The sequence below is a fragment of the Lolium perenne genome, chromosome 2, assembly GCF_019359855.2.
Source record: "Lolium perenne isolate Kyuss_39 chromosome 2, Kyuss_2.0, whole genome shotgun sequence".
Classification (NCBI taxonomy): Eukaryota; Viridiplantae; Streptophyta; class Magnoliopsida; order Poales; family Poaceae; genus Lolium; species Lolium perenne.
The window spans coordinates 325914967-325929106 of record NC_067245.2 but is presented as its reverse complement, the minus strand read 5'-3'; the positions used below and the strand labels follow the sequence as shown (position 1 = coordinate 325929106).

Here is a 14140-nt window from a genome sequence, read left to right as displayed (position 1 = left end):
AAATTATTATATGAATAATTCCATTTGTATTTGTGTTAAACTATGTTGAATTATTGTATGAATAAATTTATATGTTTCAAAACTGTTTAAACTATTGTTTGAAAATATTATATAAATGGTGTAAAAAGAAAGAAAAAATTAGAGGACGCGGGTATGGAAGATGCCGATGTGGGATGTCCGTCCCTATAGTTCGGGAGGACGGGCGAGTGGTCTCCCATACGCTCGTGGTAGCCCCTGAGGCTGCCGGTGGAGATACTCTTACATCCGAAATTATTGAGCAAACCACACGCAAATGAGTGAGCTGCAAAAGAAGCAAAAGACAAGCGCGGCAGTGTAGTAGTTTTTGGATTAGCAGGCGCCACGCCGGAATCCGACTGCCCCGCCGGCTACATCGTAGAGCACCTCGAGTGTCCTCTGCTGCACGTTGCCAATGATCCCAGGGGAGCGGCGCGCATGGTTGGAGGCGAACGCAAGGCAGCCATCCTGAATAATCCCCGTGGGGTGGAGCTCGACGGCAACGCCTCGGTCGAAGACGAGAGCAACGCGGGGCACCCTGAGATCGCGGACACCTGTGAGGTTGAAGCATGTGTCCAGGATACCTTCTGGGGGTGCGGGTGGGTACATATTGATCATCTCGGCCCTGAACGCCGCCCGCAGCTCGCGGTAGGCCGCAGGCGGTAGCCGGGTGATGATCGTGCCGGAGTCCATGATCGCGCCCGCGGAGAAGACCGAGGGGGGCACGTCGAGGCGCCTCCCGGCCACGGTGATGGCCTGGAGCTTCACGAGGTAGAATGTGGCGGACTGGGCGGCCCTGTACAGGGGTGTGACCGCGAACCTGGAGGCGGAGACGCGCGGCACGCCGAGCGTGAAGAACCCGGTGTGGCTTGCCGTCGGCGGGAGGCAGTAGGAGAAGGCCCTTTTGCCGGCCTGCGACACGAGCGACTGAGCATCGCCGCCGAGCCCGAGTAGGCCGTCAGTTAGATCGGTGTCGGCGAAGCCCGTTATATCGTGGCTGCAGCCAAACCGGAAGTTGACTACAAGGTCGGAGGGGGTGAGCATGAGCGTGTCGGAGCTGTACGTCCCCGTAGTGTTGGAGCCATCGCCGTACTTGACAACGTAGCCGCACCTGTTGGTGTTGGAGCCAGAGCAGCCATTGGTGGTGTTGTCAGCAGCGAGCCGCGCGCAGGCAGGAGAACCACAGCGGAACGGGGAGTAGGTAGACGACTTGCTGGGGTCGAACACGGCGTCCTTCTGGCGGTGGCACGGCGGCTGCGAGCATGGACGGCACTGCACCCACGAGAGGTCGCTCCCGGTGTCGATGAGGACTGTCTGCCTGACCGACGGCGTGCCTAGCCCCACGGCGATCACGTACTCCAACGTCCCCAACCCCAAAGCAGTGCCTAGTGCGGTTGAGACGCCGGATGGACCCTTCCTGGAGAGCCTCCGTTGGATGGCGTCGGCACGGACTTGGTCCCGGCGGAGAATGGAAGCCGTGGAATAAGGTGCCCTCTGGCCGGAGGGGGGCGGCGAGCACGGGCCATGGCGGTGGTACAACGGCAGCCAGGTGCGGTTGGAGGCCGGAATCACTGCGAAGCTGTGGAGTTAGACTACTAGGCATGCATGCATGCAAATGCAGTATGTACGCTAGCTTACCCCGGAGCGCGAAGCAGATTGCTTTTGCCTCAAACTTGGTAGCTGCTACTACCCGATAGCCGTGACCATTTCCTTTTGCATGAGCAGTTGGAGAGAAACTAGCGCTAGCGGCCTGTAGGCCGAGAAGAAGAGAAGTAAAACCCGCAAAAACATGGTCACTTGAGTAGGTGTTTCGTGCTTAATTACAACTCACACAGGAATTTATATGTCGCTGGCCATTGGCCGGCACCGGATGTGTTACGTACCACTTGGGCAAGCTCATGATAGTAGTATTATGTTAGCAGTTAGCACAAGAACAAGATTTGACGTCACTTTAATTATTACCAAGTTAATTCATATAGTATAACACACTGAAAGCACTTCAATAGGTTTTCGCGAGAGAGACAAATCTGTCGATCTACCTAAATGTATATAATTACGCATACTAATCTCCAGAAGAAATCTTGTTAGTCGGAGAAAATCTTGAAATCTGAGCTGTTGATTTGGTGGGACCAAAAAAAATATCGCATCTCAAAGAAATCGTCACGTCAAAAAGAAGTCAGTACTGAAAGCATACAACATGCTGAATGGAAACCCGCAAACATATCCTTATAGTCACCATCTTCTATTTTCTTATTTTCCATTTCCTCCTTTTGTTATGGGATACTTTGGTCACATATGACAGAAGGACCACTACGCCTTGGATCTCGTTGCTTTTGTTGCTTTGATGGCTGGCTTTTTTTTTGCCCCACAAATAAACTTGGGGCTTACAAAAAATGTATGGGGCAGCTTTTCCATCACCTTTGGATCAATACCAATCTTCCTACTTTTTAAAATTAGATGTCTCGCATCCTTCTTTGCATATATGTCCTTGTTTGCCTGCATGATCATTTCAACAGGTATACTATAACCGGCAGCCACATATGTCTCGGGCATGTAGGAACTACTGCGACCGACACTTCTGACACCGTGGCCACTCAGTATGACAAATGAATAAACATCCGAGCGTGTTGTCTAAAATGCTAACAAGGGCTGTTATTCTTGTGTGTTGTGAAACCTGGAAGGAGGGAAATACTAGGGTACTACAACTTCTCTTGTGGGCCATCTCCTATGATACACTACAAGAAAAGTTTCCATAGCCGATGAAGTTAAAGTCGCGCCGTGGTTGCTGATGCACCATGGCCGACAATTTTTGCTCTCTCTCCGTGGTGCATGTCAAAACTTTTTTTTCTCGTTTTTTAGGCCACCTAGCCCGACGAAAACGTGGAAAACGTCACGTATGGTGGCCCGGGACGTGGTGCATGATGAATTCTTGGGTGCGCCGGCCGAGTCAACGCAAATCCGCACCGCCCAGGGATGTAGGGCCCAGATGGCAGCCTCTCTAGCATTGTTTTCTTCTCGATCGCGCTATCTCGTTCAACGCTCTCCGATCGAGCCGTTTACGATGCAGGATCATGGGTCCCGCATGTCATCCTCTATGAACAAAAATTCTTTCTTTTCTTGGATTTTTTTGACCCCCTGATTTCTGGCTACTTCCTTTTTCTTTTGATCCCGTGCCGCCTTGGAAACGTTGAGACCGCTGCTGCAAAATGGGACCCGCATGTCATCCTCTATGTGCAATCAAATTTCTTTTCTTGGAGTTATTTTTGGCACCTGATATTTGGTCACTTGCCTTTTCTTTCGATCCCATGCCGTCTCTGAAACGTTGATACCGCTGCTGCTAAATGGGACCCGCATGTCATCCTCTATGTACAATCAAGTTTCTTTTCTTCGAGTTATTTTTGGCACCTGATATTTGGTCACTTGCCCTTTTCTTTTGATCCCGTGCCGCCTCTGAAACGTTGAGACCGCTGCTGCAAAATGGGACCCGCATGTCATCCTCTATGTACAATAAAAGTTTCTTTTCTCTGATTATTTTTGACTCCTGATATTTGGTCAGTTGCCTTTTTCTTTCGATTTCATGCCGCCTCTCAAACGTTGAGTAAGCTGCTGCAAAATGGGACCCGCATATCATCTTCTATGTACAATAAAAGTTTCTTTTCTTGGATTATTTTTGGCACCTGATATTTGATCACTTGCCTTTTTCTTTCGATCGCATGCCGCCTCTGAAACATTGAGGAAGTTGCTGGCTCATGGGACCCGCATGTCATCCTCTATGTACAGTAAAAGTTTATTTTCTTGGATTATTTTTCACCCTCTGATTTTTGGCTATTTCCTTTTTTCTTTCGATCCCCTGCTGCCTTGGAAACGTTGAGGATGCTGGTGCCTCATGGGTCCCGCATGTCATCCTCTATGAACAATAAAAGTTTTTTTTCTTGGATTATTTTTGGTTCCTGATATTTGGTCACTTGTCTTTTTTCTTTCGATCTCATGCCTCCTTTGAAACGTTGAGGAACCTGCTGGCTCATGGGACCCGCATGTCATCCTCTATGTACTATAAAATTTTTTTTTCTTGGATTTTTTTTCACGCTCTGATTTTTGGCTATTTACTTTTTCTTTTGATCCCCTGCCGCCTTGGAAACGTTGAGTAAGCTGCTAACTCATGGGACCCGCATGTCCTCCTCTATGTACAATCAACTTTCTTTTCTTGGAGTTTTTTTTGACCCCCTAATTTCTGGCTACTTTCTTTTTCTTTTGATCTCAAGCCGCATTTGAAACGTTGAGACCGCTGCTGCAAAATGGGACCCGCATGCCATCCTCTATGTACAATAAAGTTTCTTTTCTTGGATTATTTTTGACTCCTGATATTTGGTCACTTGCCTTTTTCTTTCGATCTCATGCCGCCTTTGAAACGTTGAGTAAGCTGCTGACTCATGGGTCCCGCATGTCATCCTCTATTAACAATAAAAGTTTTTTTCTTGGAGTTATTTTTGACCCCTAATTTCCGGCTACTTCCTTTTTCTTTTGATCCCCTGCCGTCTTTGAAATGTTGAGGACTCTGCTAGCTCATGGGTCCCACATGTTAGCCTCTATGAACAATAAACATTTCCTTTCTTGGAGTTATTTTGACCCCTAATTTCTGGCTATTTTTCCTTTTTTGGATCCCGTGCCGCCTTGGAAACGTTGAGGATGCTGCTGCCTCATGGGTCCCGCATGTCATCCTCTCAGAACGATAAATGTTTCTTTTCTTGGATTTTTGTAACATCCCTGTTTTGCTAAACCTAGATTAGGGTTTGTTTGTGCATCATGGCATGAGCATTATTTTCCTAAGAAAATTGCATAAGGAAATAATTTTGGAAAACCCTAATGTTATGCAAATCCCCCTCTCTTTTAAATGCTCAAAATATTTCAAAATTCCAAAGTCAACCTACATGACACTTCTCTTTTAAGAAGTCCATGTGGTATTTGCAAAATGTCAGGAAGTTGAAACTTCAAATGAGTTTTGAAATAGAAAAAAGAATTTGGAAACAAAATAAACAGATTTTTGGAAAAAAAGAGAGAAGAAAGCATCTTCTCTGTTTAGGCCGCAACTCAACTCCCCTCTCTTCCCTCCTCTCTCTGCGCAGCCCAAAGTGGCCCAACACAGCCCAGCAGCAGCCCAACCCTCAACCCACCTCAGCCCAGAAAATCCCCAGGGGGGTATTGGCAAAATTGCCATCGTCTTCCTTCCCCCCGATGCTGCTCGGTGGCAGCAGCCCGGCCGCCCGATGCGCCTCCGCGCCAAGATCCCCGCCGCCGCTCCCGGCAGCCTTAAATAGAGCTCCGCCGCCGCCCCGAACCCTAGCCCCGCTTTCTCCCCTTCCCCACGGTCTCCGGCGCCCCCGGGAACCTAACCCTAGCCTAACCTACTGCGGGCCGGACCCATCGATTCGCCACCGGTGAACCCTCTCCGGCGTCGCTGACCTCACCATCGCGACCACGGTGAGCTTATCTCTCTCCCTGTGCCCTCAGCTCCCTTCCTAACCCCCTCTAGCGCCGCCGCCATGGGCAACTGCCCCCGGCCGCCGCCGCATCTCGCCGGTGGCCGCGCTCCGGCGACCAATAGCGGGCGGCGCCGCTACCAATCGGTTGCCCGCGTCACGCCGCGCCGTTTGCCCCCTCGCACGCGCCCTCTCGCGGTCCCTAGCGTCGAGCCCGAGCTCGACCTGTGGGCAATGGCCACGCTGATGTCAGCATGACGTCAGCATGACATCATTATTCCCCTTTTCTATTTCTGTAAATGATTTTCTAGTTTAATAAATATATTGACAGGTGGGTCCCCTTGTCAGATATTTATTATTTTCCTAAATGATTAAAACCTTGACATGTGGGTCCAGTCTGTCAGGTTTTTATTATTTTCCAGGATTTTCTAGAAATGATTTAAAATGAATAAAACTTGTAAAATTCATAACTTATTCATTGTAAATCAGGAAAATATGTATATTATATCAAAATTTTCAGAAAAATGAGATCTACAATTTGGTTACAAAATCATGGATTGTTAAACAACTTTGAACCCTAGTTGTTTTAGAAGAACTTAATCAACCCCTCTGAGGCTCCGGAACTACTAACCCTAGTCCTGTCGAACCCCAGTTAAATTGATGATGTCTTAGGGTTATTTTAGTACCTAATTAACATGTCATATCATCATTCTTGTATGCGCATTGCATCGATGCCATGTGTTGATTGTTCCTTTACCTTTCCGGTGTTTGCTTCTTCGTGATCGATAGAGCAAGTGCCGAGACGATGAAGATCGACAACGACGCAACTCAATACTTGTCCATTGATGAACAAGTCAAGCATGGGATCTCCGAAGATCCATATTGGTTTGTCAGGGACAAAGGCAAGCCCTAACCTGGTTCATATTATGGTTTCAAAATGCTTTTACTTCTGGTTCCTACATATTGCATACGATTCCAATATGTTTTATCGGCAGGTATAGTTATCCTATTTGTGTTGCATTTACCATCCTTGTAGCCTAAATACTCTGATTCACTGCTCCCAGCAAGACTAGGTTTGAGCTATGTGTGCATCGATAGAGCCGTTATATCGAATATGCTTAGCCATGCTTAGTTGACGAATTCTGATCCATCCGGTTGATGAATCAGAGCTGCGATTGAACCTAGTATGGCAGGTTGACGTGGTAAGATCAGTGATGATAATTAAACATGTTTTAAGGCTTGGATGGGCCGCCACATGGGGATGTGGTGATTTGACTCGTTCTCGCCGATACTAGGACCTGAGTTCTCGCCTTCGGAACCAAGATTGAGCGTACAGCCACACGGGGCCCATGGGAACCCCTTGGCCCGAACTTGCCTTGCTTTCCCATGAGTCAATTAGTTTGCGAGTTCCATTTGCCATACACATGGGGAAAAGGTGGAAAATGTTTTCAAAGTGCATCATACAGGGCGTGGCCGGGGTGAAGGATGCTGCAGGCATTGAACTGGATCCCCTGCACACAATGACCGGGACCGCCTCGGAGAATGGCTACCTACGATGACGGAGTTCCCCAGTTAGTTTGACTCATGGAATAGGCGAAGTAAGGGAAAGGTTTTGGTTGACCACCCTCTGCCGGCACGCTAAGGAAGCGTGTACATGACGGCGCTAAGAGTCGGTCGGCACGTGTGGGTAAATTTGTACACCCCTGCAGGGTAAATCTTTTCGAAAAGCCGTGTCCACAGTTACGGACGACTTGGTGATGGATTCTGTGATCATAGACAACATGAACCTAATCGTAAAACTTGGAATCAATGTGTGATAAGGATCCCTTCTCAGGGTATCGAGGGGGTGATCCTAGTTGATAGGTTCAGCATATGATGAAGATCTCGGTGGATTCAATATGATGATCAGTAGAGCTAGAAATATCACTCTCTTATCCCCTTTTAAAATGATCTGAGTAGACGAGCTTTTGCCCCCTCTTGTTTTACAAAGGAGAACTGGCTTTCCGCAAAATAAGCTCCACATAAAGCCTCGCATACCCGCTTTGCTAAAAGGTTGTACTAAGTCTTGCTGAGTCCCTGTACTCAGCTTTGCATGCTTTGTTTCAGACGAAGTTGCTCCAACAAATGAAGGTTTCTAGGTCGACATCGACGAGTAGCTTGGGATTCCCAGGTGGCAGCCTGGAATCTATGGGCTGGGACGTCGCCGTTATGCTCCTGGCCTCTTAGGCCTTTTGCTATCTTGCTATTCAGAATAGCATAACTTTGCTTCCGTTGATTGATGAAATGTCAGGTCAGTGACCTCTGCTTGTAATATTTTGGTTCTTTTGCTCAGTTATGAGCTTGTATTACTCTTTGGGTCATAGAGTCACTGTTGTGTTACCGATTCCCACCCTGCAAGGCCCTCGAGGTCTAGGTTAGGCTTATGCCAGATGGAGATCTGGGTTTGTCTAGCCCCGACCTCCGGGGGTCGCGACAGGTTTTGGTATCAGAGCAGGGCTGCCTATAGCAAAACCTTTCTATTGGTCGTTGTTGAGTCTAGTGTTTGTGAAAACTATTTGAAAGCTAAAAATATTTGCGAAAATCTGATTAGGATTCTTTTTACTCCTTATCTAGTATCGCTCTAATTCAGAGTCACACCTTACCTTGTGTTGATTTGAAAAAGTTTTACCACCTCTTATGGTCTTTCAAAACTTAGGTGCCTCAAAGGCAGGTCGTTTCTTTACCAGTTGACCTAGTGTCGAGTTCTCTAAAGTCTTATGTGTTCTTTGTTATCTCCTTTATTTTGTTTCAATCGAGAGATTTCCTTCCATCATGATCTCTCTATTTTTGTGGGTTCCACATCATTCTGTTCTAGGCTTCAAGGTTTTCTTTCACCTTGGACTCCTCCTTTCCTTTTTCTTGGATACTTCTGAAGCTAGCAATGGCTTCTTGAAAGTTACACCATGATTACTATCTCTTAGTGTCCTTTGTGTCACTCAGATAGTAGTTACTCCTTTCTCCATATTTTAACCCTTGGACTTGAACTGAAGGTCCCGGATTGTGCTGGGTTCTCTTAGTGTGAACTTAGTGTTGGGATTCGTAGCATTGAAAACAAAAAATTTCCTATCGCAAGAACGAAGAACAAGCCAAGATCCAATCAAGAAGATGGTAGCAACGAGGTGAAGATCAACATACCCTTGAAGATCACAAAGCGTTAACGAGATCAGATCTCGTGGTGGGTGTAGACGATCGCTTGCCGCTTGCAAAAGCGCGTAGAAGATCCTGACGGTGCCACGAACGGGCAGCACCTCCGTACTCGGTCACATGTTTGGTGTTGATGACGACGTCCTCCTCCCCGTTCCAGCGGGCAGCGGAAGTAGTAGATCCTCCTCGGAATCCCGGCAGCACGACGGCGTGGTGGCGGTGGTGGTGGAGATCCCCGGCAGGGCTTCGCTTAAGCGCTGCTGGAGTTGCCGGTGGAAGAGGGGGCGGCTAGGGTTTGGGAGAGGGGGAGCTTGTGGCGCCGGCCTCAAAAGGGGCAGGGGTGGTGCGGCCAATCATGTACTGCCCCCCTCCCTCTCTCCCTCATTATATAGGTGGATCCCCAAGGGTTAGGTCAAAAGTCTCCGAATAAGACCCCAACACAAAACCTTCCATATTGCCAAACCTAGGGGGAGTGGGACTCCCCCCTTCCTTTGGTGGGGCTGGCCGGCCACCTTGGGGAGGAGTCCACCTGGGACTCCTCCTCCCTTAGGCTGGCCGGCCAAGGTGGGTGGAGTCCCTGGGACTCCACCTTCCATGGTGATTTCTTCCGGACTCTTCTAGAACCTTCTAGAACCTTCCAGAAAAATACCGGATCATTTTCAAACCTAGAAAATGACTTCCTATATATGAATCTTATTCTCCGGACTATTCCGGACCTCCTCGTGATGTCCTGGATCCCATCCGAGACTCCGAACAAACATTCGAACTCCATTCCATATTCCATATCTACTTAAACGACATCAAACCTTAAGTGTGTCACCCTACGGTTCGTGAACTATGCAGACATGGTCGAGACTCTTCTCCGACCAATAACCAATAGCGGGATCTGGAGATCCATAATGGCTCCCACACATTCAACGATAACTTAGTGATCGATTGAACCATTTACATACGATACCGATTCCCTTTGTCACGCGATATTTTACTTGTCCGAGGTTTGATCATCGGTATCTCCATACCTTGTTCAACCTCGTCACCGACAAGTACTCTTTTCTCGTACCGTGGTATATCATCTCTTGTGAACTATTCACATGCTTGCAAGCTAATCAGACGACATTCCACCGAGAGGGCCCAGAGTATATCTATCTGTCATCGGGATGGACAATATCCCACTCTTGATCCATATGCCTCAACTCATACTTTCCGAATACTTAATCCCACCTTTATAACCACCCATTTACGCAGTGGTGTTTGATGTAATCAAAGTACCCTTCCGGTATAAGTGATTTACATGATCTCATGGTCGAAGGACTAGGTAACTATGTATCGAAAGCTTATAGCAAATTGAACTTAATGACTTGATCTTATGCTATGCTTACTATGGGTGTGTCCATCACATCATTCACCTAATGATATGATCTTGTTATTAATAACATCCGATGTTCATGATCAGGAAACCATGATCATCTATTAATCAACAAGCTTAGTTAAATGAGAGGCTTACTAGGGACTCTGGTTGTTTACACAACACACATGTATTAAAGTTTCCGGTTAATACAATTATAGCATGGAGTGTAAACATTTATCATGAACATTAAGATATAGTAATAACTATTTTATTATTGCCTCTCGGGCATATCTCCAACAGTCTCCCACTTGCACTAGAGTCAATAATCTAGTTTACATATGTAAAGATATAACACCTTGGCCTTCTGGTGCTTATCATGTTTTGCTCACGGGAGAGGTTTCAGTCAACGGATCTGACACTCTCAGAAAACGTATGTATTTTGCAATTCATTTGCGTCTCAACGCATCACTCATTTTCCAAATGAGTCGGCATTTATCATATATGTTCAGTCTTCTGGTGGAACCTTAATTCTGCGGTCTGAAATATGTCACTAATATTGTCACACACAATATAGCTTCAAATTTCTGACACTATCGGAACTACACCAAGTTCTCAAAGAACTTCTCGACTTTAACATCCTCAGTCATTGTCAAAACAATGACATACTCTGCCTTCGTTTTTAGAATCCGTCACAATATTTAGAACTCATCTAAATCTAGCATAGACTTCTTCTAGCTCATTGTGCTACCTTTTAAACCACACTTAGCCTAATTGAGATTGAAATTTTATTTTTAAATGTGACCAAACTAATATCGGTGCAACACCTTACAGCGATTTATTTGTCATTACCCATACAAAACTATATAAATATCCTTGGTTCTTCTAAAGCACTCAGGGATATTCTTACTGTTGTCCAATGATCATCACATGAATCATTCTGGTATATGCTCCTAACTCTTTAGAGCACAGAACATCTGATTGTGTACATATTATTCGTGATCTAAAATCACTCATATGTTTTTACTCATTGAGTGTCAGATACACTCAAGTCTTGTTAAACCTTCACATGAAAAGTACACCTTCTTAATTTATTATATTGAACTACTTCAATATTCATTTTATGTACTTTTAACTTAAACTTATTATGTGTTTCAATCTATCTTCATAGATCTTGACACTAAATGTGTTTCAGTTCATATCCTTTCATTGAAGTTAATTCTCAATGAAACCTTTTTAATCAATTACATAATTACATTATTTATAATCAACGATATGTCATCTACATAAAGTATTACAAATATGTCTCAGCGCTCCCACTTAATTTCTTGCAAATGCAAGTCTCTTCATCGTCTCTGATGAAATCATAACTCTTTGATCATTTCATCCGGTGAAGATTCCAACTCCGTGATACTCACTTCATCCAATTGAAGTTTGTATACCTATCTAGTATTCCACGGACCAGCAAAACTCTTGGTTGTATCTTGTATACACCTTTAATACACACTTCTGTTAAGTAATGTATTTTGCCATCCTACTATCACATCTCATAAAAGAAATATGTAGCGATTACTAGAACAATCCGTATAGACTATAAGCATCGCTACGGAAGATCTAATCTTATCGTAATCAACTCTTTGAACTTTGTCGTAAACAATTTTTTTGACAAGTCGAGCTTCTTCAAGGATATTCCTATCCAAGTCCATCAATTTTATAGATCTATTTACTTTCAAAAAGTGTTCATCTATCTTGGATTCCATGGCGCTTAGCCATTTTAACGGAGTCAGGGCCCATCATAACTTCTTTGTATGTAGTTGGTTTATCATTGTTCAAAATCAATCCTTTGTTCACAAATCATTTATTTGATCACAAAGTAAACCATACCTACAAGGTTCAATAGGTGCTTCGATCTCCATGACTATAACACTTTGTAGACATGGGAGCTATAATCATCGTGGCCGCTTCCAGAACCATTTCTGATGTTGCGCTACTCTGATCATCATGCTCAGGTTCATCAACCTTATCAAGTTCTATTGTCCTTCCACTCAAAAACTTCGCTAGAAACAATTTCTTGGAAATAAGAAACATTGACAAAAACTTTTGTCTTTGTCTTCACAGTGGAAAGAATTCCCAATCAATTCTCTGGGATAACCAACAAAGACATTCATCCGATTTTGGTTGTAAACTTATTTACTTATGCTATGCATACCAAAATTTAAGAAAGGACTATTAGGGTTTATACCCATGCCATAACTCATATGGTGTCATTTCAACGGATTATGATGATGCTCTATTTAGTGTAAAAGCGGTAGTCTCTAAAGCATAATCTACAAAATATAATGGCATCAATTTATATTATCTCATCATTAATCCAACAAGGTTTGGATACGTCTCTCGGATACTTTATCATCATTATGATACTCCAAGAAACGTGAGTTGTAGAACAATTTCATAACTCTCTTAGATGTTCGCTAAAACTCGTAATTCAAATATTTCCACCATGATCCAATCATAGATATTTGACTTTTCTATTACGATGATTTCCACTTCATGCTGAAATTTATTTGAATCCATTCAAATGTTTCAAACTTCTTCCTTATCGAATATATCCACATATACTCAATTCATTGTTGGAAGTTTTCATGAAGTAGAAGAATCTCCCGCACACAACTATGCCCAGTGAACCATATACATCATCATGTATGTTTCCACTAAGTTAGTTGCCCGTTCAACTCTTGGCCTATGAACGGTATTTCAGTCATTCTATTTAGAAGAGATTTGCAAGCGCCAAATGATTCAAAAAATCAAATGACTCCAAAAATCCATTTGCATGGACTTCCTTCATGCGATCCTTTCTAACATGACCTAAATGGCGGTTCCACAAATAAGTGGAATTCAAATCATTTGCCTTACGGCATTTTAGCGTCAGTGTTATGAATGTGTGTTTCACCATTAAGATTTATAATAACTTATCCATCGTACATGGAGTAAAGTCATAATTTGAACAACTCATTGTTTTTATTTGACCAGAGCTAAATAACAATTATGAAGTTCTTTATTATAAATCTCAAGAGCTAGGTAGAATGCCAACGACGAACACAATAACACTTTATTTTGTTCCAGACGTGCATTTCTACCACATTCCTTATCAGTCACTTAGGCCATTGTATTCTTGTAGTTGTGTTGTATGACATCTCATACCAACCAATCTGGTACAAATACCCAAGAACTTCATTGTGTGACCAACCAAAGAATACATTCATAACATGTATATCATCTATATACACCTGAGCTAGACTTTCTAGTCTTTACTTTCTTTCTGCCAAAAATCTTTTGTAGTTTCTCTTTTAGCTTTCCTCATTCTCAGAAAACACTTCACCTTCAATAACTTCTAGGCCCATTGGTCAAATACCAATAACCTTGAGGTTCTGACTTTGAAGTTGATCATCATATGACAAGTGTTCTAAATTTCACTATTAGTAACTTTGTAATGTGATGAACAATTTCACTCATAATTTTATACATCAAGTCATGACGACTTTCCGAGACCATGTCTGTACATGCTAGGCTCGTAAAGTTTAACCTCAGTATTCGCATGTGCAAATCTGACTTGCACCCGTTGTATGCACACGTAGAATCTATAACACCCGATCATCACGTGATGCTTCGAAACGACGAGTCTTAGCAACGGTGCATACTAAGGACGATCACTTCATGGATATGCGAATATTGTTAGTGCCCAACTTAGTTGGAGGATTGGGACGCCTGGCGTCTTTAACCTTCGTACATTCCCATAAAACTTATGAGTTTATGTAGTCTCACTAGATTATATTCTATCATCTTGCAATAAGGTCTTAGATATCACATATATCTCATACCTTGCTTATTTCTGAAAACAAAATTTCCAGCTCCTTACTTTTCAAACGGATTTGAACTTCAAGTTTCATGGAGACAAGATGAATTTAGGTACTAATTGAAATCATTGCTCTTTGAATCAACAATGTGAGGTTTACTAAAAGTTTGCAATAAGACTTAATCATTTCTTGATTCTTTAACAATACGGTACCAGTCCGTAAAGTTTCTTGTCATACTTAACAGTATTTCTATCTCAATTACAAGA

The 14140-nt window shown here is 43.9% G+C and overlaps 1 protein-coding gene across 1 annotated transcript in view; it reads right to left on the bottom strand.

Moving 5' to 3' along the window:
- Window positions 1–258: 258 nt before the first annotated feature.
- LOC127329720 (aspartyl protease family protein At5g10770) overlaps window positions 259–14140 on the bottom strand; it is a 50754-nt gene continuing 36872 nt past the window's right edge. The window contains exons 2-3 of the mRNA XM_071825815.1: window positions 1654–1830; window positions 259–1586 (exon numbers count right to left, since the gene is read on the bottom strand). Coding sequence (XP_071681916.1) covers window positions 349–1586; window positions 1654–1830 — 1415 coding nt within the window. The 3' untranslated portion in view covers window positions 259–348. The remainder of the gene's footprint in view (window positions 1587–1653; window positions 1831–14140) is intronic.